Source organism: Calypte anna, chromosome 11 (genome assembly GCF_003957555.1).
Source record: "Calypte anna isolate BGI_N300 chromosome 11, bCalAnn1_v1.p, whole genome shotgun sequence".
NCBI classification, from domain to species: domain Eukaryota; kingdom Metazoa; phylum Chordata; class Aves; order Apodiformes; family Trochilidae; genus Calypte; species Calypte anna.
In genome coordinates, this window is record NC_044257.1 from 2,639,623 (window position 1) to 2,665,070 (window position 25,448).

The 25,448-nt window shown below is 54.7% G+C and overlaps 3 protein-coding genes across 6 annotated transcripts; 2 read left to right on the forward strand and 1 right to left on the reverse strand.

Annotated features, from left to right (window-relative positions):
- Window positions 1–5,362: 5,362 nt before the first annotated feature.
- ZNF319 (zinc finger protein 319) lies at window positions 5,363–14,265 on the reverse strand. Of its 2 annotated transcripts, none has more exons than XM_030457705.1 (2): window positions 14,054–14,265; window positions 5,363–12,625 (listed from the first exon to the last, which is right to left on the reverse strand). In XM_030457705.1, exon 2 carries the CDS (start codon window positions 12,255–12,257, stop codon window positions 10,599–10,601), a length of 1,659 nt encoding a protein of 552 aa, XP_030313565.1. In that variant the 5' UTR covers window positions 12,258–12,625; window positions 14,054–14,265; the 3' UTR covers window positions 5,363–10,598. The 2 variants fall into 2 exon arrangements, with proteins under 2 accessions (XP_030313565.1, XP_030313564.1); XM_030457704.1 differs by having other exon boundaries at window positions 14,044–14,265.
- Window positions 14,266–14,853: 588 nt separating this feature from the next.
- USB1 (U6 snRNA biogenesis phosphodiesterase 1) lies at window positions 14,854–19,087 on the forward strand. Of its 3 annotated transcripts, none has more exons than XM_030457605.1 (7): window positions 14,854–14,975; window positions 15,067–15,221; window positions 15,357–15,540; window positions 15,992–16,045; window positions 17,062–17,167; window positions 18,030–18,113; window positions 18,395–19,085. In XM_030457605.1, exons 1-7 carry the CDS (start codon window positions 14,872–14,874, stop codon window positions 18,497–18,499), a joined length of 792 nt encoding a protein of 263 aa, XP_030313465.1. In that variant the 5' UTR covers window positions 14,854–14,871; the 3' UTR covers window positions 18,500–19,085. The 3 variants fall into 3 exon arrangements, with proteins under 3 accessions (XP_030313465.1, XP_030313466.1, XP_030313467.1); XM_030457606.1 differs by having other exon boundaries at window positions 15,070–15,221; XM_030457607.1 differs by lacking the exon at window positions 17,062–17,167 and having other exon boundaries at window positions 18,395–19,087.
- A 1,439-nt stretch (window positions 19,088–20,526) lies between these two features.
- On the forward strand, window positions 20,527–25,448 carry MMP15 (matrix metallopeptidase 15). The gene is given in 11 exon segments (XM_030457604.1): window positions 20,527–20,689; window positions 21,598–21,746; window positions 21,971–22,093; window positions 22,207–22,453; window positions 22,455–22,515; window positions 22,724–22,885; window positions 23,007–23,230; window positions 23,364–23,502; window positions 23,723–23,873; window positions 23,992–24,107; window positions 24,332–25,448. Coding segments are annotated over 11 exon segments (1,938 nt in total). The 5' UTR covers window positions 20,527–20,563; the 3' UTR covers window positions 24,772–25,448.

Below are 25,448 nucleotides of genomic sequence, written 5' to 3' on the forward strand. Positions count from 1 at the left end.
ACACTGGGACAGGCATTCTTGGCTCTTCCCCTGTGTGAGCCCAGGGAGTGGATTTCGATGTGGCTGAATCACCACCCCACATGGCACCTTGAGCCCCCAGCACAGGCAGACTCAGCTCTCCCGGAGATAACCCCTCATCCCCAAAGTGAGATGAGGCAGATGTAAAAAACCTCCCAAGAGGCCAAATGACCAGAAATCAATTCAGTAATTGCTTTTCATTCACCACTGGGAATAAGAGATTAAGGAGCTGCGAATGCTCCAGGAACAGCAGAGAAAACCAGTCTGCATTGTGCAGCACAGCATCATCCCCACACATGCTTTGGAACCTTCCTAAATCCTAAAGAAGCCCAGGGTCAAGATACCCTGCTGAGCCCAGACAAGGCCAAAGAAGTGCCCCCTGGAGCTGGGACAAGCACCTTATGTCAGCCAAGGTATCGTCCTCCCTCAATAAAGCTGTAAAAATCTAGGGCTTAAGCCTGTCCTTGGCCTTGGAAGAAAAGTGGAGGGCTGGGGCCATTCCTCAGGCACATCTGAACAGATGGACAGAAACGTTTGTGAGTCCCCAAAACAACTAGTTGCTGGAATATATAGGAATGAGGAGTCAGGATGCGGCTGTGATAGCACCCATGGCATTGGCTGGTGTTGCAGGCACAGGCAGACTGTGCCCATCATCCCACCTCACCTCTGGGGGGCTCAAGCCAGTGGGAAGGCTCCCAGTCTGCCAGAGCAAGAATTGGAACCCAGACTGCTATCCTCATTTTTAGCAGGGAGCACTGTGGCCTTTCCCTCCTCTCAAGCATGAGATCAAAACACTCCACATTACCCAGCTCCACCACCCTGGTATTGTCGTGCCCCATGGACCTGATCCATTGCTCCCCCCACCATGGACCTGCCTCCCTGCTGCAGCTCATCCTCCAGCTCTGCTTAAGAGCACCAAATCCTCCCCCAATGTGCAAAAGTGGCCCTGCAGAAACCCTGGCTGCCTCCCCCACCTCCGTTGCTGCCACTTACCCTGCTCACTCACTGCCGCCTCCTCACCAAGGTACCCCCAGGGATGTGTGGGCTCCCTTGGCCACCACAGCTCACACTGACCCCTCATACCCACCCCAATCTGCTCAGGGCTCAGCAGGGATTAGCTCAGAACTGCTTGCAAATGGGATTACCAGCACGCAGCTGTCCTGAATGCCCCAGCTCCCGTCAGCCAGCCTGGTTTTCATGTGGTATAGCAGCAAGAAAACCCAAAATTTAAGTATCTTTGAGCATCCTCAAAATCCTTGGAGCCACCAACACTCCAGCAAGCACTCACCAATCGGAGCCCAGGGAAATCTCCTGTGTCACACAGGCATGGGCAGGATGCAGAGAGGAGCAGCAACCAGGCTGCTAAAACCCTGTGAGGTGATGCAAAGATGATGTGTCGAGGGTGATGTCCAAGGGTGCTCCTCTCACAGTTCTGCACCTGCAGCTGTGCCACAGACCCTGGAGGATCTGGAACAGGAGGCAGCAGATCTGTGCTGGGCTGAGCTAAGCCTCCTCTTGCTGACCTGCCAATTGCTGCCTGATCCGTTTATGTCTGGCCCTGCATGAGTTCCAGCCTTTTCCACCTCTCCTAATCTCAGCTCTGCTCAGAATCCTGGTACAGGCACAGCTTCACTACTCTATGTCCAGACCCAGCTCCTGTATTTGGCCAAAACTGGAGCAATGCCAGAGCTTGACTCATCTGTCCCTGGCCCCAAGCAACAAGTACCCAACCTGCCTGGTCCCAGCCCAACACCTCTGCATCTTTCCTTCACAACTAGGGAAGCTGAGGCACAGAGCAGCAGTCTCCCAAATCCCATCCTGTTCCATACCTGCTGGGCCTAAGGAAGCCAAGGGAAAGGCATTCCTGTATTTCTGAGCTACCATTCACAGTGGAACTATGACTGCTTTCAGCTCAGCATTTGCCACTGATCTTAATGGCAGAAATACGAACCAAAGGCACTTGCTACACTCTCCCAGTCCTCATGGCTACCAAAGTCATCACCCAGCCTCAGTTCTCCTCTCTTTACTCCCAATGATTTCAGCCAGTAGAGCTATCCCTGTCCCAGCAGGAAACAATAGCAAGGTATCTCAGAGGAGCTCAGAGGAGCCCAGGCTGGGCAGCCCTGACTCTTCTGGTTTCCTCCTCCTAAGGATGGGCTCAAACCCTCAGCCCACAGCTAACACAGCACCCACTGGCACACTGGGACCAGGGTGGGCCTGTCCATCCCTTTGTCTCCTCAGCCACTCATGTTACCTCCAGCCCCAGTTGTTCCAAGTGGCGAGTGAGACAAGCAGCATTCATGGATGTGCCAAAGCCCTGCATGCATGTGCCGTGATCAGACAGAACATTATCATACAGCCATTGCCACTGCTCTGCTGGCCCAGCCTGCTCTGGGGAGCAGGATGAGCCCAGAGATGACCACCACCAGGATATTGTCTCTTTATCCCCTGGCTGTGGGGGCCAAGGCTTTGAATGCCAGGCAAGAGATGATCCGGCACCCCTCCCACCACCCACCAAAAAAAAAAAAAAAAACCAACTCAGATTAATCTGTGTGAGGATCCAGTCAGTGAAATTGTCTTTTGCCACAAACAACAACTGGCAAGTGGAATGTTGGACTGAACATTGAGACCTGATAAGAACAGAGGCTGGAATGTCAGGTGAGGGGTCTCACCCAGCAGTGAGGGTCTCCCAAAGAGAGCCTGGAATGCTGGCCAGGTAACAGCTATCCCAGAACAAAAGTGTCAAACGGGGGGAGAGTGAGGGAAGAAATGTTGAAGAAGCAACATTCCTGAAGTTTAAATCTACAAGAGGTATGGTGGGGTGCATTTAAAGAGCACCTAAATTACATCTCCCACAGAGTGGATTGTGACAATCTCTCAGCACACTCAGCTGCTCTGCAGGAAGGAGCTCTGCTCCCTGCTGTGGGACATGCTGGCCCCTGCACCAGAACCAGCACCTCGGCTCAGGAAGCAATGCAGGGAGCTGCTGTGCAATGCTTTGGAAACCCTGCATCACCAGAAAAAAACACCTCTGCAAAGTGATCAAGCTGTGGTGGCTCCAACAGCCTTGCACACAAGCCCATGAGCTTGCCTGTGGCTCCCAGAGAGGCTCAGTGTGACACTGCCTGCCCCTGCAGCAGAATGAGCCAGGGAAGGCCAAATCCTGCACCTCTCAGGGCCCAGCCTGGCCGTGGCTCAGGCTCATGAAATCCTGAAGCAAGGAGTTAAAAAAAAGCAGCACCTGCTGATGGCTAAACCCACATCTCACAGAATCACAGAATTGTCAGAGCTGGAAGGCACCTCCAGAGATCATCCAGTCCATCTCTCCCACTAAAGCAGGATCACCTGCACCCAGATGAGTCTTGAATATCTCCAGAGAAGGGGAATCCACACTCCCTGTGAGCACTTTGTTCCAGTGCCTTGTCACCCTCACAGTAAAGTTTTTTTTCCTATATTTAAATGGAACTTGCTGTGTTCCAGCTTGTGCCCATTGCCTCATCCTGTCATTGGGAACTTCTGAGAAGAGTCTGGCTCCATCTTCCTTGCAGCTACCTGTTAGATACCTGTAAACATTAATAAAGTCTCCCTTGAGCATTCTCCAGTCTCAGCTCTCTCAGCCTTTCCTTGTAAGAGATGCTTCAATTCCCCAGTCATCTTTGTCGCCCTCCTCTGGACTCTCTCCAGCAGTTCCCTGTCTCTCTTGAAGTGGGAAGCCAAGAACTGGATGCAGTATTCCAGCTGTGACCTTTCCAGGGCAGAGTAGAGGGGAAGAATGACCTCCCTGTTCCTCCTGGCCATACTCTTTTATGCAGCCCAGGATTCTGTTGGACTTCTTGGCAATAAGGGCACCCTGCTGGCTTATGGATAATTTATTTTCTATCAGGACTACCGGATCCTTCTCCTCAGGGCTGCTTTCCAGCAGATCCACCCCTAACCTATACTGGTGCTTGAGGTTCTTCCTCCCCAGGTGCAGGACCCTACACTTGCTGGCTGAACCTCATCAGGTTCTTCTCTGCCCAGCTCTCCAGCCTGTCCAGGTCATGCTCGGTGGTAGCACAGTCTATCTCTTCCTGTGACATACTGGAGACACCTCATCTTTGAGCCAGACCTCTCTACAAAGGTCTTCGACTTACGGGGTAAAAGGCAGGAAGGTTTGGCAGTGATACCTGCACAGGGAACAGCTGCCAAGTAGGTAGGGTCTTCTGGAGAGCAACCAAACCTTAAGGGAGCTCCTTAGTAAGATGCTGAAAGGATTTGCTCCCACCAACCACTCCTGGTCCTTTTCTGGATAGAGCCTGGGGGACTGCATAAATTGCACAGATTTGCTGTGATTTAGGGAAATCAAATAAAAGAAAGCAAAAAATGGTGCAAAGCATTGGTGCTGCTGATGCAGTTTACTTGGAGTATTTCCTCAAACCACAAAGTTCAAACAGGGGCACAGTTTAAGACTATCAACTGTGGAAAACCACACATCTGGGAGTAAGAAATTAGAGCAGGAGGGAAAGATACTGCCCCTCTGCCACCAGACACACTCCTGCTCAGTTGGCACTAATGCCCTTCTGGAGCCCAGCACAACTGCCCCTGAGGGACTGGTGACCCCATCCCTTCTCCAAGACACAGACAAACCTCCTCCTCCTGAGCACTTCTCCACTGTAATTTAAGGTGCTCTAAATGAAGCAGACAGCCACGAAGGGATATTGAGGCATCTCCCAGCCACAGGATCCCAGGATGACTGCTCTCACCCCTCTTGCCTCAGTTTCCCATGCCATCCCCTTCTCAAGCCTTCAGGCAGAAGTATTGTCTCATTGATCCAGGGACAAACAGACATCTCAGTGTCCTGGGTGTGGGATAGATAAAGTCAAGTCATCTGCAGGTAGCAGGCTCCTCACTTGCTATCTCAGGATGGGGTGGGGGAGGATGCACAAAAACCCTCTAAGGAAGCTGAATCCGTCATGTGTGGGCCTTGGGTCATCCAAGCACAACATGCACCAGCTTCTGTCTGCTAAACAGTTGTTCCTTCCTAGCAGGCAGAGAATCCTTGACTCCTGCTGCCCTGAAACCCCAGTGAGCTTTGACATGGGGAAGGGACAGCCTACCTCTAGTAAGAGACAAAACCACACTGCAGACTCATCTTGCTTTTGCTCTTGGCCTCTGGGAGCCTGCCCAAACCCTGCATCATGACTTTTGGTGACCAAGTAGATCGTTTCTCCATCAAAAAAGTTCAGAGGAAATAAAGAAAACAGGAAAAAAAATATCAAGCAGAGCCAGAGCACAAAGACAGACAGGAGAGGTGGTGCCTGGCACACTACCTCCACTCCAGAAATTCTACACATCCACAGAAAGGTATAAATAACTATAAATTTATTAGTAAAGCAAAACCATTTGACACACAGAACAGTGAGATGTGTTAATACAATATTATATACACACATACATGGAGTATCACCTTTGAAACACATGGAGAGCAGCGTTAAAGGCACTGCAAGCCACACAAACCTCATCATCCTTGGCTGCAACATCCCACAGCCTTGGGAACATTGCTGGAGGCACAAGCATAGGAAGAGCCTGAGAACCCTACTGGCCATGAAATCCCTCGAATCCATGGCTGAGGCACATGGACACAAGCTCATGGACCTGCAGTCCTGCCCTCCCTGCTGAGCATCCTGAGCACACTGCAAGAGTAGCATCTTCACATCCAGAATGTGGATGTGGGAGATGCTGCTGGGAGATGCTGAAGCAGGAGCCCAGCATCAGAGAAGCTGTGCCCCAGGTCCCAAGGGAGCTGCTGGCCCCAGGCTGTGCCACCCTGCCCATATTGCACCTCAGTGTTACACCTGTGTGCACAGTGAGCTTCCCCACGGATGAACTTGCCACCCAGTGGCAGAAGAGCCAAACTGCAGAACAAGGTGGGGTTTCCTTCTTATTAGTGGCCAGGCTTCAGCAGCAGCCTGGGCTTGATGGTAAAAACCCAAGAGAATTGCCAAAGTGCTCTCCTCCCTACTAGCAGTGCAAGGTCAGGCTTCAACACCCAGACACAGTCCCAAATCACTGTCAGAGGATGCCTTCCACCTTGACCCCCACTCCAGCATGTGCTCCAAGATCAGAGTGTGCACATTGTCCTGCCCTGATGGCTGGGGTGGCATCTGCTCCCCAGATTGCTGGCAGGGCTGCCTGGGCATACCCACAGTTCCACGTGTCCATGCCACAGCTGGCTTGGCTCAGGCTGACACGCACACAGCTGCTCCAGAGGCATTCCCAGGGGGACTGAGCAGTCTGACTCACAGCTTCACCCCACAAACAGCCCTTCAATGACTTAACCTCCAGACTTGGAGATGTGGCAGAGGGAAATGGCTGCTCTCACCCCAGTGCCCATTTTCTAGAGCCCTGCTCTGGGCCCCTGGTCCCCAGTCAGACTTGCTCACCAGAGCCAGATGCACCACAGACAAAACCCTGTCAGGCACAGAAATCACCCATGCCCAGTGGGGCAGGCCACCTCAGGGGGTAGGACCAGAAGCACCCACTGGGTTCCAGCAAGTCCCAGACACCTGAGCACATTGTCAGTGTTTTGGTATTACCTAAATCCAGCCAGAGTGAGGAATTTGGGACAGGGGTGGAGGCAGGGAAGAAATGACACAATCAAAAGAGAAAAAGGGATGAAAACCAAAGCACTGCTTGCTAATAAAAGAATTGAGCAAAGGTCAGAGAAGCCTAGGTCTTATGAAAGTGTAAGCAAAATAGCTGTGGAGCAGATGGGACTGAGACACAGCTGAAGGCATCCTGTAGGTAGGATTAAGGGAAGATGGGAAAAAAGCCCAGGTAACAGACTACCTTTCTCCTAGACTTTGTAAGCAAAATCAGCAGAGCATCAGCCCTAAAGAGCAGGATTTATCTCCTGAACAACACCCATGCCACTTTCAGCCAGTCTAGCTCTCCCTGATGTCTCTTCAACAGCATCCTATGCCCATGCTGCCTGCTGAAGAGAATGACCCTTTGGGAGGGACCAAGACCTACTCCAGCCCTCAGAGGATCCTGAGGTGGGCTAGCAGGTCTTGAAGACACATGCAAGCATATGCCATGGGGCTCACAAAACACCACCTCCAGCATGGCAACCCTCTGGGGTGATGAATGAGAGGCCAAGCAGAGGCAGCATGAAGAAGCCTGAAGTCTCCTGAAATAAATGTCAGAAGTGAAGTGCAACACAGATGCAACGGAGAAATGTTTTACTTCCAAGATGTTTTGGCCACAACTGCTCTTTGGTTTGAAAAGGAAACACCAACAGTTAGCAGAGGGCCCTTCATGGTGTGATGCCCAGGGGACATCAGGCCCCTGGGCAAGCCCCTGCCACCCGACCCTGACCAAGCCCCAGCACCACACTCCTGACACTCATGTGCCTCCTGCCAATTCCATCCCCTCTCATCTCACAATACAAAACCTGACCCAAAAGCATAGCAACAGAGCTGGCCATGCCCCCCTCAGCTATCCTGACTGCAACACTGCACAATCTCCCTATAAATTATACCCAAGGCCCTGGGGAACTGCTCAGCCACCCATTCTGCACAGTTCCACCCACACCGAGCTCTTGCACCAGAAGCCACCATGGGCTTCTTCTGGATTTGGGCTGCTGCAGGGCAGCAAAGGAGACCAATACAGCACAGGGCCACACTTCATGGCTCTCATGCCACACAGAGATATTTCCTTACTTGGAGGCACCCACTGACAGGCACTGGCTGGCAACCTGAACTTGTCTTGTCCCTACTGAGCTCTGCAAAGCATTCCCTCCCCCAGGCACAGGGCTCTGAGTGCACAGCCCTGACCATGCTCTCTCTGCCCAGGCTGCTGCTTGGTTGTTTCCATGTCCCAAGTGGAGCACAAGCTCCTTACTGAGACACTGAGGACTTTCCCAATTGCTCAGCATGAGGGAAATGCTCCTCAACAGACCCTGTACCAAGGGGACAGGACTCAGTGACTAGCACATGGTGAAGAGCTGTGTCCAGAGCCCACCACTATCCTCTGCCACAATCACCCAGGCTGGTGATCCAGCCACCCCAGCCCTGGGGAGGGAAGGGAGCAGGGTGCAGCCATTCTGGAGACACCCTAACAATTTCTCCAAACCCCTCCTCTTGCCAGCAGCTGCCTTACAAATACACCAGCCACAAAAGCCTTCAGAGGTTCCAGCAACCTCTGTTTCTGACTGACTCTTACTTAAAAGGAGTCTATTTGCAAGCTCCCACCTGTGGCACTGGTCCTGGCTATTGGAGCTGTCCTCAAGTGGAGAGGGAGAGCACTACACCCTGAGCTCTGTGGGACCTGTGGCAGCTGCACCAGGCTAGGACAGAGCTGGGCACAGCCTGAGGCAGGAAGAGAGTGTTCAGGTGGGCACTGCACTCCCTGGCTGCCCCGAGTCCCATACTTGCAGCCCAAGCCAATACCAAGCCCTTCTGTAAAGACAGGATTAGCCTTCCTAGGTTTGAACTCATTTTTACTCCTACAGTAAAGCAGACACTTAACTTACTACATATTAAACAGCAAAAAGAGCTACCTAGAACAAAAGAGCCCTTTAAAAATCCAAAATATCACACCTTTCTTTTAAAGATCCAGTATTACATCAAGTTAAACTATGCAGTATTTTGTAATTAAAAAAAAAAAAAAAAAAAAAAAAAAAAGGAAAAGAAATATGGACAGATAACTTGGTAGAAAGTTCTACATCTCTGAGGCAGCATGAAGTAAGGTAACTATTGCTCCCTCTTCCTTGGGCAGCAGCGTAAGGAGTACTCCAACCTCCTTAAAGCTGCACATGAAGACTCAGCCCCAGGGTCAGACCCATCTCTGAATCGTTCCAGGTCCCAAAAAAGCACCCCGTTCCCCTTCACCATGCTGGAAATGGAAACAAAAGCCTTCCTCTACCTTTTAGATTAACATCCTCTACCAGCAAAGCCAGCACAGCCCAACTCTCTGCACGGTCAGTCTGCCCATGCTTGCTGTGGAGAACATTTGTTAAACTTGTCCTAATCACTTACGCAGCACATGGGCAACTCACTGGCTGCTGTTCACTTATTACAGCTGCTCACAATGCTCCTCCTTCATATGAGCCTCATATGGCCAGGCTGACAAGATCACAGAGGAGCTGAGACTGGCAAAGACCTCTTGATGACCTAGTCCAACCTTCTGCTCACACGAGGTCTCGTACTGGTCAGGACCACACCAAGTCAAGGATCTAACACCTCCAAAGATGGATATTTAACAACTTAGTACTTTCAAAGATGGAGAGGGGAAGGCTGATGAGCAACCTAGCAGGCATGCCTTCAACCTCCAAGGTTTCTGACTGACATGTAACAGGTCTCTTGGACATGAGAAGCCAGCAAAATCCTGCAGAGGAAAACACCTGAGGCTGCATTGACCTTGCTAGGGGAAATTTATTTTTAAGTGATGTTTACAAGAACTGTGCAAAATTTGAAAGATACAGAAGAGGTAAAGAAAGAGTAAAGGGGTAAAACAGGACTCCTTTAAGAGGGGAAAATAATACACTCCTCCTTTACCCAGGATTATCCTGGTTTACTTTGGTTCCCCTCAGCAAATCAGACACCAAGCCCCCGGCATGGGTTATCATTGGTGATGGTCACAGCTCTGAAGTTACAGGTTATTATTAGTGTTTCTCACCCTTTAATGTTGGAACTGCTAGGATGGGCCTTTCCCTGACTCCCCAGAGGTACACTAAAGGCCCAAGTGCTGCAGAAAGGGAAGGAGCCTGGAGCCTGAAGGTCTTAGCAGGAGAGCCATGTCCCTCAGGAAGCAGCTCTTGGCCAGGACCAGGGAAGAGGTCGCCATGCTCTCCAGTATCAGCACTACAGTTGCCATTCTTCCCTGTGCTGCTGGCAGAGATGAGGAGGGGGGCAGGCTCACTCAGAACACTTGCAGTGTGACAGCCAGCAACTGCAAAAGCAGCAATGCCAAAGTGCTTTTAAGGAGCTGGGTAGCCCCGTGACTTTTCCCTTTCTACACTCTAGAAAGCGGGAGAACAGGGGACACTGGGGAAGTCAATCAACACTAACAGTCTGAAATGGTCCTCTCAGCTGAGCTCAGATCAAGAAAGCTGGAAGATCCCCACAGCAGAAGCCTGCTGCTTCCTTGCCAAGCAGCACGCTCCAGGAGAAGGGATGGTTAGCTCTGCCCTGCTCCCAGGGACTCTCCAGGAGGAGTTACCCAGCCCTCCCTGCTGGGCTGGGCAGGAGCACGAGGCACCGACTGGTGCCCACAGTGGGCAGCTGAACTCCCAGTACTGGAACTGCAGGTCAAGCCTGAGCTTCAGTCCAGGGGACACCAGGCAACTACAGGCATCGTTTCCACTCTTCATTTCTCTCCTTTCCTCTCCCTCACTTCAAGCTTCTCACGATGTCCATCACCCCTGTGATACAGGTGGCATATCAACCAGAGTGGCCAGAGGAAAGCTTACCTACCCGCCCACCATACCTTCCCTTTCCCCCAGACTCCCTGCAGGCTGTCTACAACTGAGGAGAGGAAAAGGGGAAGCCAAGGCTCAGTAGTGTCACACACAAGCCAAAGGCTTCCGAGGGACTGGAGGCTCATGGCAAGCAGGCAGCCACCTGGTAGGTGCCCTCAGCTGTGTGCTGGACACTGTGCTCCTGCAGCAGGCCCAAGTCCAGGAACCTTTCCCCGCACCACATGCACTTGTACTGCTGCTCACGGGCATGCACGCTGTGGTGCTTGTTGAGGTGCTCACGCTGCTTGAAGGCCTTCTCACAAGAGGAGCACTTGTAGGGCTTCTCACCCGTGTGGACGCGCCGGTGGCGCTGCAGGTCCGAGGCATACTTGAACCGCTTTTCACAGTCAGGGCACTTGAGGGGCTTCTCACGGGCTGGGTCGCAGCGGTGCTGCACAAACTCAGAGGAGGAGAAGAAACGTCTCTCGCAGAGTGTGCACTTGAGGGGCTTCTCAGTGCAGTGGGCCAGCTGGTGCTTTTGCAGGGCTGAGGCCCGCTTGTAGGACTTGTTGCACACCGTGCACTTGAAGGGTCGCTCCGCGTTCTGCACACACTTGTGCCGCAGCAGCTCTGAGGACTGGTTGAAGCCTTTCTGGCACACATTGCACTTGAAGAGGTTTTCTATGCCGTGCACGTGCTGGTGATACACCAAGTGCGAGGGCTGCACAAAGCCCTTCTCACACAGGTTGCACTTGAAGGGCTCCTCGGCCTTGTGTGTGCGGCGGTGACGCATGAGCGCGTACTGCTGCTTGAAGCTCATCTGGCAGAGGTCACACTTGAAGGGCCGTTCCTCACTGTGTGTCCGCTCGTGCTGCCGCAGGTCCGAGGGACGCTTGAAGGCTTTCTGGCACTCGCCACAGCGGAAGGGCCGCTCCCCACTGGGTGTGCAGGGGTGCTGCAGCAGCTCTGACGACTCCTTGAAATGTAACTCACAGACATTGCACTTGAAGAGGTGCTCCCCTGAGTGCGCGTACATGTGGCGCACCAGGTGGGAGCGGTGCTTGAAGGTCTTCTCGCACACCGTGCACTTGTAGGGCCGCTCCGAGCTGTGCGTCCGTTTGTGGTGCACCAGGTGGGACGACTGGCTGAAGCTCTTGTCACACAGCGTGCACTTGTACGGCTTCTCACCCGTGTGGATGCGCTCATGCCGAGACAACTCTGAGAGGTGCTTGAAGGTTTTCTGACACATGGAGCAGCTGTAGGGCTTTTCTGAGGGGTCAAGAGGCTGCGAATGCTCTGCCTCAGGGGGCTTGTAGGTCTTCTCACAGATAGAGCACTTCATGGCATTGCCACTGTGGACATTGTGGTGCTGCGCCAGCGAGGTCAGGAGGGAGAAGCCCATCTTGCAGACGCCACACACAAAAGGCTTCTGCTCCACTTGGATGCACTGGTGTTCAAGGAGATCAGTGGCCTGATGGAAGATCTTCAGGCACTGGGTACACTGGAAAGAGCGGTCGTGGCCTGGCAAGCACTGGTGCTCATGGGGGTTGGAGAGATGAGCAAGGTCATGGCCACATACACCACATTTGTGAGTCAGATCTCCAGCCTGAAGCGGCGCATGCTGGTGGTGCTGCAGGACAGGATCTGGCTGGAGCAGGATGCCGTAGACAGCACAGCCCAAGGGGTTGTCAGTAGTGCTGGGTGGAATGGAGTGCTCTGGGAGGGCAGATGCCCCAGAGTGATGTTGCTGGGGCGGCAACTGCTGCTGTGGTTGCTGCTGCTGCTGCCAGCTTTCTGACATGCTTGGGGAAAAAAAACCCAGGATTTTAGCAGTGACAGCTTCAGCTTCTCAGATGAAAGGGTTCAATTAAGAACAAAAATCCTGATGCCCCGTAACTGACCCCCTGAAGTAGAGGACACAAAAATCCAGGCCACAGCCAGGATCTTAGGAAGCAAAGAGGTGACTGAGACTCCACAGCCTCCTCCTTTGATCAGCATAAGTTCTTTGTGGACTGGTTTGCCTTTTTCTTTTTTGAAAAAAAAAAACAAACAAACAACAACAACCAAGAAACGGAAGGCAGAAGTGAGTAGCTTGAAGACGAGGAGGCCTTTCTCCGTCCTGTCTGCAATGTGCTCACATTTGAAGGAGTCAGACTAGGAAACTGCTCTCTGCAAGGAAAAAGACAGCTCATGTCAGGTGTTGAGGAAAGATGGACAACTAATCAACCTCCTCTCACAGCTTACTTTGTAAAGTCTCCTGTGTGTCTGCAAAGCTACCGGTAAGCCAGCGTGGGAGAGCTAACCAGAACCAGATACCTCCCTTGCTGCTATGCCAAGGGACCAGGACAAGGTGTGCTCAGCTCAGACAGGGTCAGCTGCAGCATTCCCAGCTGCAGCCACACATGCACTCGGGTGCTGTGCTTTCACAAGCACAACTGCACAGGGCCCCATCATCTCAGCTGTGGCTGGATCTTCCTCGACCTCTCTGCACACCAAATCAAGAAGCTATTGGGTTAGATTTTACAGATATCAAGACAGATACCAATCTGATCCCGCCCAAGCTGAAACACCTCTGTGAAGCAATTCTGCTCCTCTGCAGCTCAAGTATTTGACACATTACCCAAGAGATGTGTGTAAGCAATTTATCTCTCTCTGAACAGCACTTGTAAACAAGAAATAGCCAGAGAGCTCAGAGGAAGGTTTGCCCTCAACTTTATCCTATTCGCAGACCGAAGACAGAACCCATAGGTATTGCACACAGCACTCTGTGAAGATAAAAGAACATTTAAGTAATGGTTCATCTGAACTTCATACCAAACCATGAAATACAAGGACACTGGAGCCTAACAATCTACACCAGAGCTGCTGCCTGGCCCTACTATAGAGCATGACAGGTGATTTGCTCACTGAGAAGTTCCGGTCTTTCTAGAGACTTCCAGTAAAACCTGCTGTCAACTTAGAAAAGAGTAAAACCAGTGAATAGCACAGAGTACCAATATCAGTGAACTTCAAAGAGAGGAAGTGTCCAGGTCTTCCTGAGAAGCTGCAGCTAGTGTCCCTGGGCCACAAGCCCCTAACCCCCATTTCTGTTATTAAACCACCTGCCCTCACTCAGGGTAAAGAAAACCTTCATCTTTCAGGAAGGCATTTGTTTTATTTAAAACTAAGTGATAAGGAGCATCAGAGAAACCCACTTCACAGCATCCCCACCTTCTCCAATGCTCATCTGAGACAAGACTGTGCCTCACAACCTGGGCAGCGCTGGACCACACTCCTGCCCATGGAGACACTGAATTACTTCATCTGCTGTCACAGTTTTACTGCTGGCAGTAAAGCGCCCATGGCAGCCCTGCAGGTACGCAAGATCTCCTCCATAGCTCACCTTGGCTGCTGACATGATGGGAGGGCTCACAGTTAACAATACCTAGCACCCAAGCTGGATGGAATAAAGAACTTCAGTACAACACAGCCGCCACCTTGCCCTGTAGGCAACGTTAATTACGGCAGGAGAAATCCAACCTCAACGGCACCCCAGACCATCCGGCCTAACGGGGACGGGAAACTTGGGAAGAATAAGAAACACCAACCTTGGCTTACCGAGGGCTCTGCACGGGTACCTTGAGCCGATGCCAGCTCCCAGCCTAACTCATCTCTCCGTGGGAGGTGGGAAGCGACGACCATGTAAGGAGAGCCGACGGTAAAGAAGAGGTACTTTCAAACTGGAGAAGCGGCCCGGCACAGGGCCCGCTCCGGCATGATCGACTCTGGCTCCCGCCTCCCCTGGCTCCCCGGCCTCCGGGCCTCCCGCGGCCGGGCCGAGGCCGCCTCAGGGAGCACCGCGACGGGGCGGCGGGGCGCGGGGGCGGCCGAAGAGCTCGCAGGCCATCCGCCGCCGCCGCAGCCCGCGGCCAGGCCCGTCCCACCGCTCCCCTCTCCCCATGGGACGGGTCCTCCGGTACCGCCGGCCTGTGGACAAATGCGGCAGCAGCGCTCCGAGGCCTTCACCGCCGCCGCGCCGAGAGGCCCTACGGTAGGCTAGGGGGTGCCTGCCCGGCCAAGGCCGCCCCCCGCCCCGGCGAGGCCCACACAAAGGCCGGCGGCAGCCGGGCCCCTCACCTGCGGCGGGAGGCCCCTGTCAGCCCGCTCGCCGCCGGCGGGGCTGCGGCCTGCGCGCTCCGCCCGAACCCCGTGCTGGCCCGGCAGCGGGAGCCGGTAAGATGGGAAGTAAGGAAAGAAGTAAGGAAGGGAAAAAGGTAGAGATGGAGAGAAGGAAGGGGGCACCGGTGCCGGAGGCAGGCGGGCTGCAGCCACGGGGTGCTGGCGGGTGGGAGCGGGCCGGGCCGGCCGGGGCGGAGGCGGGGCGGGCGGCGGAGGCTGCCCCCTGCTGGGCCGCGCCGACAACAGCGACCACCGGCATGGCGGCGAGGGGACCGGCGGCCATCAGGCCCGCGTTGGTGGGGTACAGCAGCTCGGAGGACGAGGAGGAGGAAGAGGGGCGCCGAGGCGCCGGCGAGCAGAGGTAACCCCGAGATAAGTGAGTATGGCGGGAGCGAGGGAGCCGGCTGAGGAACGCTCGGCGTTCCTCCTCATTATCCTCCTCACGGTCCCAGCAGCGCCTGCCGACCTCGCCTGCCCGTACCCGCCGACCTGCCGGGCGATCCGGAGCCTGAGGAGACCTTTCGCGACGATAGCTCCCGGCACGGCGGACGCGTCCGTGGCTTCCCCCACGAGCGGGGCAACTGGGCCACACTTGTCTACCTGCCCTGTAGGTAACAGTGGCCCGGGACGGGAGGGGGCGAGGGGCGGCAGCGCGGGGGCAGCGGCTCCCCCAGGGTCAGCCAGGGCGGGGACTGGAGCTCTGCCCCAGCGGGGATCCGGCTCTGACGGCGCTTCCGCGCAGTCACGGTCCAGGAGGAATTCCTGGAGCTGTTGGAGCTCCTGCTCTCCCGCGCTCGCACCTACGTCTCCTCGCTGGCTGCCATGGAGGAGTTTCACCTCAGCCTCTCGCAGTGCGTGGTGCTGCGCTACCACTGGATCCAGCCCTTCGTCCGCTCCCTCAGGGAGCACCTTGCCTCCTTTCACAGGTAGGGACGACGAGGCCTCGGGAGAATCTTCTCATACATTCATTCCCTCCGCCTCAGGGTCTGTGTTTCACCAGCATCTGTTCTCTCGGTTGTCTCTGGCAGTTGGTGCTGCACAAGCTAAGCCCCGGGGAGCTTTTCTCCCTGTCTAGAGATCTGGCACCAGACCGGTCAGGTCTCGATTTTTCAAGTCCTGAGCTGTGCTGTGCTTATATCTAACTCGTGTGCCTACTGTGCATCAGCTGCTTCAGGGCTTCAGAGGACTGGAAGCTCAAGGGGGATGTGGATTGATGTGAGCTCAGAAAGGCTCTGGTTGCACTCCTCCCGTCCAGTTGTGGCATGCATTTGCCTTTATCTTTCTGCTACTCAGTAGAAATCCTGTCTCCTCACCATCTTCTCTTTTTTTCCTTTATTTTTTCTCCCACCAGCTGAAATAGGCTCTTTCTTATTTCAGGTTCTTCTCTGTGGCTGATCAAGTGAAGGTTTACACCAACCAGAACAAAACCAGGTGAGCAAGCAGTGGGTCAGCCTGGGGACAAGACTGGGTGAGGTGCTGTGTGGGTGGGAAGTGTCACCCAGTCTGTTCTATGGTGACTGCATTGAGCCCTGTGACAGTTAATGCACCATCATCTTGTGTCCAGAGGTTTCACACCTTTCCCCAGACACTTGAACAAATGAAAGCTTCAGTGCTAATTCTCTGCGAGCTGATAGTCTCATTAGCAGCAGCTGTGTTCACTGCCATCTTCCATCTGGTTTGTTCTGTGGTTTCATGAACCAGTGTGAGCAGCTTGGGAGAAGCAGAGCCAGGGGCAGCAGTGCCTGTCATGAAATTGCTGTGCAGGTCTTCAGGAGCTGGAGAAAAATAGTTAGAAATAGTTAGACAGTGTTGATTCTCTTGCAGGTGTCAGCTCAGAAGTCTGATTCTAACTGAAAGCAATTAAGTAGTATAAATGTAAAAAGCAAAGGTGATTAAAACTGAAAAGTTGCTGAATCTAGAGGAGATGACAGCCCACAATTGTCAAATACTCATGGGTGGGCTGAGGTGGATCCTGTATAAGCCTTAGTCTTCCCCTCCTGGAGTCTAGAAAGCGTCATCCAGACAGTCTGTGAGGAGGTGCCTCTGTCATGTCTCTCCAGCTTGGTACTTCCTCTCCCCCCTAAAAGCCCTTCAGACACATATTTTTTGAATGCAGCTCCTGCACAGCATGGTGCTCCACTGAGATACTCATCAAGTGCATCCTTTGCCTGGAAAATGAGTTTTCATTTCCCAAAAGGTTACAAATTAATCCAGTAAATCTACATGGTGTATTATCCAGTCCTGCTTCTTTCTGCTACAATGTCTTATTTCCGTTTTTCTTCAGAATACCCTCAGCATCCTTGAATGCTTAAACCTGACATTCCTCAAATTATCTTTTGTTAGGGGATAGGGAATTTTCCCAGTAGGAATGCAGAGCTGAGTGTGCTTATGGTTTTGCTTTCTGCAGCATGGAAGTTTGCTTGCTGTCTCTCCTTGTCTTTCTTTAGGACTTTTATTGGCTTGGAGGTCTCCACTGGGCATTTCCAGCTGCTGGAGTTGGTCTCAGAGGTGGACAGAGTTCTGGAGGAATTTGACCTTCCCACATTCTACAAGGTCACCCACTTAATTCCCTGTCAGTCTGTACATGCCAGCTCGTTCCCTGCGAGAAGTCCATTAAATGTTTGCTCCAAATAAACGGGAGCAGGGGGTTTAGACTCAGAAAGGGTCTCCCCTGGCCAGTCAGTGATGTTCATGCTCAACATCCTGAACATGATCTTGCTGAGGACTAGTGCAAATCTGTGGCTTCTCTGTTGCATCTGGTGTGGAAAGCTAATGATGTTAACTGTCTGGTGGCCTCTGGAGAGTCATGTTTCTGGGGCAAAGGGGTAGAGCATATGTCACAGTCACTGTCCTGTTCTGTGTGAAGCAGGGTCGTCCTGGAATTGAATGGGCTTAGGGTGAGTACTGTGGGACTGAGGGTAATGCTTGTGTCTCCTCCTTGTGCAGTTTCCTGGGGCATTCATCCAGCCTCTTTTCTTGGTGCTAGCTCTGGGGACTTGTTTTGGATTTTGAAGGGCCAAACCTTATTTCTCTGTCTTCAGAGCGAGCAGGCGAGCCGCCTGTGGGTTATTCAGAAATGATCCACCCACCCCCTTCAAGACTGTCTGTCTGTAAGAGGTTCTTTGTGCAGTTGGAAAAGCTTCTGCAGAGCTGTCCACAGAGTGGCTGGGAACCAGGCACCCTTTCCCAGTGTCCAAAAAGGTTGGAGTACAAAGCCTAGGACACATCTTGGCTCCAGCACTGTCCATATCAGTTCTGCAACTGTTGAGCTGGCAGAGGGGGCTCCCAGGTTCAGGATCCTCCTACATCTGTGGTTCCAAGCTGGGCAGTGTCCCACCAGATCTCGCAGTGTGGCTGCGTGTGTTGAGCAGAGGCTTCTTTAGCCCTCCCCATCTGATGGCTGTTTTGTTTTCAGGACCCATCATTCCATATCAGCTTGGCCTGGTGCATCGGGGACCTGTCTGGCAGGCTGGAAGGGCAGTGTCTGCAGGAGCTGCAGGTGTGTCCTCATGCAGTGTGGAGAGCAGGGGAAGAACAGCTACTTCTCCCTGACAAGGGCAGGGAGCAGAAAATTCTCTTCACCGAGGAAGACCAAACTGCACTGGGTTGAAAGAGGAGAAGCTTTTTGCAGGAGCATGAGTTAAATCACTCTCCAGTGGGAAGTGTGGAGCTTCCAGCTGCAAGCAGCCTTGTCTCTGACTTGGTTCTGTGAGGGAGATACTGTCTTTGTTCTCGGGCAGGTTCACCCTCCTGGTATTGACTCCTGCTTCTGTTTTCTAGGACATCGTGGACAGATTTGAGGACTCAGCGCACTTGCTGCGTGTCCACTGGGAGCAAATCCGCTGCAAGTCAGGGAACAAGTACTTCTCCTTCCCCCTGAGGTAGGGGCCCGTGAAGCTCTAAAACCTCAAAGACCCCCAAGTTCAACCAAGGACTGTTCTTCAGTGCAGCTCTGAGCGCTGTGGGCTGTTAAGCGCACCCCGTGCTCTTCTTCCTTGCTCAGAATCTGTGGGGTGTTTGTTAAGTCAGACTACTTCCAAGTTTGAGTTGGTGGCTGAAGAAATGAGTGTTTGTAGCAGATTTTGTTCTTGCTTCTGTATGTGCTGCAGTCAGCACTGGTGGTTCAGTCCATCCCACGGTCACTGATTTTGATGATTTTTTTTTTTTTAAAGAAAAATAAATCTTTTATAGCCATGGATGCCTTATGAGATGAAAGAAGAATGTAGCATGGAAAGCTGTTGCTAAAGTGAGAGTGTCTCCCACGGCTGAAAACAGAACTTCCTGGTTGTCAGGAGGCTCTGAGCATGCCATGAGTAGCAAGAGGCAAGAACGTGGGGCTGAAGTCTGTCGCCAGAGTGTCTCCAAGTCAGACCAGGTCCTGGATCCTGTTCTCTGTCCCACTGACACTGCTGCTGCCTCTATAGAGAAATGTCAGTTTTTGATCCTTTTGGCATATAGCAAATGATGAAATCTGGAGGGGAGAGGTTTTTCAGTGCTCCAGGCTGGGTCTAATATAAGAGCTTTGGTTTAAAACTAGGCATGCCATAAATCCAGGACTTATTTGGTGGGCTGCTTCTACCAGAAAGCTCAGTGCTGTGTGTGGGTAAGCCAGCTTGCACTTGCACTGGAAAGGCAGTGCCCACCGGTGAGTCAGGGAGTGGCAGTTTCTGCCCAGGCTTCGTGCTTTTTTCACTGTAGGAACAGCTCCCCCGATGGATCCATCCTGTGGATGGAATTTGAGAGAAGCTGCATTTTATTTTAATCCTATGGGGAGGTTGGCAGAAGCCTCGTGGTTATTCAGAGCAGGAGGCCGATGTGCTGCCCAAAATCATTCATTCCATGTCTGTCTCATGAGAGACTCCTGGGCATCTTAGCAGTGAAAATCTGTCTCCTTGTGTCATAAAATTGTTTCTGTGGTGTATTTCAGCTGTTCCCTCTCAGACATGCTCAGGTCCCGCAGATTTCAGATGAGGTGATGCCAGCAAGTGCTTTATGGACTTGTTGTCTGTCCTTGCCCATGGGAGAGGCTGGGGGCTGTGTGGCTGTGGGAGCATCTCAGCATGGTGGTGTCTGCCAGCACCTGTGCCATGGCTGGTCTTCAGAATCCATAATAAAACCATGTTGTTAGTTTCTGAGATGGGGAGCTGGGTGGGAAGGTGGTGTGATTACATCCTGAGTTTTCTAGTGGGGAAGGGAAGACAAATAAAGATCTATTTAGGTCCTGGGAACTTCCAGCGAAACTGGCCCCATCACGACCTGTTTGAGTCCCGCAGTGCCGGGTTAATGCTCACCCAGCGGCCCCGGGCTGGGCACATCACCCGCCGTTGTTTAACTCCCGCGGGTGCCAGGGACGGGGAGCGGGGAAGGAGCCGGGCTCGGCGGCCGGGCCGTGAGGAAAAAGTCCGGAGATGGACGACCTGAAATGGCGTGCGTGAGGGGGCAGGTGTGGCGGGCAGGGGCTGGGCTGCGTCTGACAGGCCGCGGCTGCCCACGCGTACCCATGTAAAGGGTGGGGGCGGCCCACGGGAGCCCGGCTGCCCACCCGCGGGGGGGTCGGTGTGAGGGTGCGTGCGGCTCCGCCCCCTCCGTCGGCCCCGCCCTCTTCCCCGCCCGCTGCCCGCCGCCCCGCGCTGCTGCCGCCGCTCCCGCTCCCCACCGCCCCACTCCGGGCCGCTTCGCTGCTTCCGGCGGGCAGGGCAGAGGAGCCGCGCCGCGCCGTGGTGGCCGCCCATGTGCCGTGCGCCGCCGGCCTGATCCCGTACACAAAGGCGGGACGGGAGGCGACGGGCCGCGCCTGGCAGCGCCGCCCATGCATCGTGCGCAGGCCCCCGCGGCGGCCCGACCCCGGGCCATGAGGGCGGCGTAGTTCCGACACCGCCGCGCTCGGCACGGCCTGGCGCGGCCCGGGGACGGCCGTAAACCGGAGGCGACAGCGCGGCCCGGGCGGCTATGGCAGGAGGTGGCAGTGCCCCCTGCTGGGCGGGCGTGGCGCTGCGGGCATGCGGCCGCTCTCCGCCCTTACTGGTGCTACTGGTGCTGCTGGCGGGGGCGGCGGGCGAGGAGATCAATGCAGAGGTGAGCGGGAGTGCTGGGGGGGCTCCCCAGGACACCCTGCCCCGCGCTGCCTGCACCTGCGGCCGCCGGCGCTATCCGCAGGTGCAGGGAGGGCGGGGGTGGGAGGATTCGGGCAGCGTCAGGGGTCGGGGGGGGTGGGGTGGGAGCACTTTGCGCCCTTGCGGGGCCGCGGCGGGGGTCTTTGTGAAAGGGCCTTTGATAAAGTCTCTGCTCCGGCTCCTTGCCTGGGGCGGGGTGGTAGTGGTAAAGAAATTAATAAAATTTGTTAAAAAATAATGGAAACTAAAACACAAAAACGTTTTGTAAAAATACGAAAAAAAGAGGAAAATGAATACGTGGTAAAATGAAAACATTAAAATTTACCTAGAAAAAAGAAAAAGTTCTAAAGATAAAAAGGAAAACATAAATTAGGAAATTATCATGAAAATAAAATGTAATTGTTTTATATATAAATTACAGAAGTTATAATAAAAAGATTTTTTTTTTTTACGTAATTAAAAAAGACAAGAGGAGGCAGGGGCTGGTGCAGGAAGGAAGGGACCCGGCACCCCCCCGGCCTGGCAGACCCCTTCCGCCCCGGGGGGCTGCCGGCCCCGCGGGACAGAAGCCTCTTTGTGGATGGAGGCCAGTGCGGGGGGAGGGCTGGGAGAGCCCTCAGGCAGGCTGCCCCCCATCAGCCGCCCCCTCGCAGGGATCCCCACACGTTGCACGGCAGGGCGGGGGCTCTGTGGCTGCACCCAGGCCCCAGACTCCGGCTCTCCTGTGCTGTCTGCCCAGGTGCAGCAGTCCCCTCTGGCACTGGCCCAGCTGCCCCCAGCGGGGGGATGGGGCTGCGTGAGCGGTGGGCCAGGGTCCCGAGTGGCTGTGTCTGCCCCCGTGCTGGACTCACGCCTAGCTCCCCGGTACAGGCCTGGCTGCGGCTCTATGGCTACCTGCCGCAGCCCAGCCGCCAGCTCTCCACCATGCGCTCGGCACAGACCTTTGCCACCGCCCTCGCCGAGATGCAGAAGTTTTATGGCATTCCAGTCACTGGGGTCCTGGATGAGGAGACCAAGGCGTGAGTTTCTTCCCTGTCCTCCCTCTGTAGCAGCTTCCAAGCCCTTGGGCTTTGCTGCCAGCCACAGAGCTCTGCCAGCACCTGGGCGTATGGGTGCTGCGTCTCCCCTTGGGGGCTGCACCCCTGCAGCCAGGACTCCTCCCTTGCTGTCCATGGCTGCTGTAGCCCCCCTCGGGGACCTCGGTAGCAGTGGGCTGAGCCCTGGCTCAATGTGCTCCTGCCAGGTGGATGAAACGTCCCCGCTGTGGGGTCCCAGACCAGTTTGGGGCACGTATGAAGTCCAACATGCGTCGGAAGCGGTATGCACTGACAGGGCGGCGCTGGAGCCAGAGCCATCTCACCTTCAGGTACCTGACACCTCCATGGTTTCCCTCCCCCCAGCCCATGGAGAGCTGTGGATCCCCTCGGGGAGTGAGTGCTGTCCTGGGCCACTTCCAGCGAGCTCTGTACGTACCCCCAGCATCCAAAACTACACAGAGAAGCTGGGGAGATACCACTCGTACGAGGCTGTCCGCCGAGCTTTCCGGGTATGGGAGCAAGCCACACCACTTGTTTTCCGGGAGGTTCCCTACGAAGACATCCGGCAGAAACGGAAGAAAGAAGCTGACATAATGGTGCTCTTCGCCTCAAGCTTCCATGGAGACAGTTCCCCCTTCGATGGTGTTGGGGGATTTTTGGCTCATGCCTACTTTCCTGGTCCTGGCATGGGGGGGGGACACACATTTCGACTCAGATGAACCCTGGACCCTGGAGAACGCAGATGTGTCTGGTGAGCTGGAGGCCAAGGAGGTGATGATGGCAACCAGAGCAGCCTGGTGGCCCTCTGGGTGTGAGGGCAGGGGGATGTACTGGAGTGGGCAGGAGTGGCACAGAGAGCAGTTCCACCGTGGGTGATGCAGGTAGCTCCCACCAAAACACCCTCATTACAGGGTGTTGGGACTAAGGACCCATACTGATGACAGTGCCTTTCCCTGCAGGGAACAACCTTTTTTTGGTGGCTGTGCATGAGCTGGGGCACTCACTGGGCTTGGAGCACTCCAGCAACCCCAGTGCTATCATGGCCCCCTTCTATCAGTGGATGGACACAGAGAACTTCCAGCTGCCTGAGGATGACCTTAGGGGCATCCAGCAGCTGTACGGTAAGGAGCTGGATGGGAGATCAGCCCAGAGGGGGATGCTGGGCAACGTGCATGGAGAAACTGAGAAATGGGTGCCACTGGTCTGTGTCAACCATTCCTTTTTCTCACCTGTGCAATCCAGGTACTGCAGACAGGCACCCTCAGCCCACCAAGCCTTTACCCACCGTGACACCTCGGAGACCTGGCAGGCCAGACCAGAGACACCCTAAATCTCCCCCCCCGGGGAAACCGGAGCGACCCCCAAAACCGGGCAGCCCAGACCAACCCGACCAGTATGGCCCCAACATCTGCGATGGGAACTTCGACACCGTAGCAGTGCTGCGTGGGGAGATGTTTGTGTTCAAGGTACTTGGCTGGTAGCCCTCCTTCCTCTTCCCTGGGGATGTGGTGGGTCCCTGGGTGGAAGGACCCCCCATTGAGATGCCTGGAGCTGGGGCTGTGTCCCCCCACCCTGACCCAACATCCCATTTCCCACTAGGGCCGGTGGTTCTGGAGGGTCCGGCACAACCGGGTGCTGGACAACTACCCTATGCCCATTGGGCACTTCTGGCGGGGCCTCCCTGGGGACATTGATGCTGCCTACGAGAGGCACGACGGGAGGTTTGTCTTCTTTAAAGGTGAGTGGGGAAGCTGAGTGAGAGGGCTGAGCTGGAGGGAAGATGCCAGTGTCCCCAGGCTGCCTGGGTTCATCCCATCTGGATCCCCCCTCCTTACCTGGAGCCACTGCCTGATCCCAAAGGGTGGCTGCTTGCATTGTACCCCTGTCCCTAGCTACATGTGTCCCTGCCACAGCTGCTAGGCATCGCCACTTCACCCCCTTCTCTGTCTCCTGTCCAGGTGACCAGTACTGGCTCTTCCGAGAAGCCAACCTGGAGCCTGGGTACCCACAGCCCCTGGTCACCTACGGGCAGGGCATCCCCTATGACAGCATTGATACAGCTGTCTGGTGGGAACCCACAGGCCACACCTTCTTCTTCCGTGGGGACAGGTGAGCAGCTCTGGGATCCTTTTCCCTGCTCTGTTGACTCCTGGCCCCTGGCAGGGGTGGCCATGGTGGGCAGCTGAGACCTCTGTGCTCCATGCCTGCTCACCAATCCCTTCTCCAGATACTGGCGCTTTAATGAAGACACCCGTTCAGTGGACCCTGGGTACCCGAAGCCCATCTCTGTTTGGGTGGGCATCCCTCCCTCTCCCAAGGGTGCCTTCCTCAGTGCGGATGCCTGTAAGTAGAGGAGGAGAAGAGGGCTGGGGAACCAGAGGGGATAGGTTCACTGCTCTGGTGGCCTGGCCCTACACAGGATGGAGGCTGGAAGGGTGCCCAGGAACCAGTAGTGAAGTCCCCTTCTGAAGTGGTTCTGGAGCAAAGCCTGCTGTGCAGGGGTGCCCAGGCTGTGGGTTGCCCTGCATCTTGCCCACTTACCCTCTCCTCTATCTTTCCCTCCCCAGCCTCTACCTATTTCTACAGAGGCACAAAGTACTGGAAATTTGACAACGAGCGGCTCAAGACGGAGCCAGGTTATCCCAAATCCATCTTGCGGGACTTCATGGGCTGTCACGTAGAGCTGGTCCCAGACCCCCATCCCCGCTGGCCCAATGGGGACCGACCCCCCTTCAACCCTGATGGGGATGGGCGGGCTGAAGGCGAGGAAGAGGAGGAGGAGGAGGAAGAGGATTATAGTGAGGGCGGGCGCCAGCCAGGTGGAGATGTGGACGTGGTGGTGCAGATTGACGAGTACACACGTACCATGAGTGTTGTCATGGTGCTGGTGCTGCTGGTGCTGCTGCTCTGCATCCTCGGCCTCATCTACGTCATTGTCCAGATGCAGAGGAAGGGTGCACCCAGAATGCTTTTGTACTGCAAGCGCTCCTTGCAGGAGTGGGTCTGACTGACTTCCCCTCAACCCCAACCCCCCACCACCATGGTGCTAACAATGGACCTGACCTCCCTTTCCCCTCCCCCTCCCCATTGCCTTGTCCTCTTTTGCCCCACTGTTGCTTGATGGCTTCAGCCTCAGAAAATGGGGGAATGCCCACCCCCGTCGCCTCTCTGAGGCAGCTGGGCTGGGACTGGGAGATAGTCATAGGGGGGCTGGAGGGCACCCAGGTTCTGCCTCATGCTCCTTGGCTCCTGCCTCCCACCTTCATCCTCAGGTTGCCACCTATCATGTTGCACCCACTTCTGCCACAGGAACTCAGCAAGTTCATGGGGCACTTGGAACACTTCCATGTGAACTGGCTAGGCTGTCCCTGTGCCGTGTGGAGTGGTGAGTGGGTGGTAAGTCATAAGTGCTATGAGCTGGCAGGTGTCAGCTGCTATCACCTGCAGTGGCAAGGAAACGTGAGGGGAAGGGAGAGCTGAGCTCCTGGCCCTGTTCTGAGTTGAACCACAGGGATCAAGGAATGTGGTGCCTAAAGAGACTGCCAGGAGGGAGGTGCCACCTTTGCAACTGCTGATGGCCTCAGCTCAGCCTGGGCCCTGCCACTGCCAAGGGGACACCGTCCTGCGTGCAGAGCGGCAGAGATGGCCACCTTGTACACATATTAAAGGGGTCAGGTGTGTGGA

Coding starts and splice junctions, on each gene's coding strand:
- ZNF319 (XM_030457705.1), bottom strand. CDS start 12,257: ATGTCAGAAAGCTGGCAGCAGCAGCAGCAACCACAGCAGCAGTTGCCG.
- USB1 (XM_030457605.1), top strand. CDS start 14,872: ATGGCGGCGAGGGGACCGGCGGCCATCAGGCCCGCGTTGGTGGGGTAC. Junction 14,976..15,066: donor CGAGGCGCCGGCGAGCAGAG/GTAACCCCGAGA, acceptor TCACGGTCCCAG/CAGCGCCTGCCGACCTCGCC. Junction 15,222..15,356: donor CACACTTGTCTACCTGCCCT/GTAGGTAACAGT, acceptor GCTTCCGCGCAG/TCACGGTCCAGGAGGAATTC.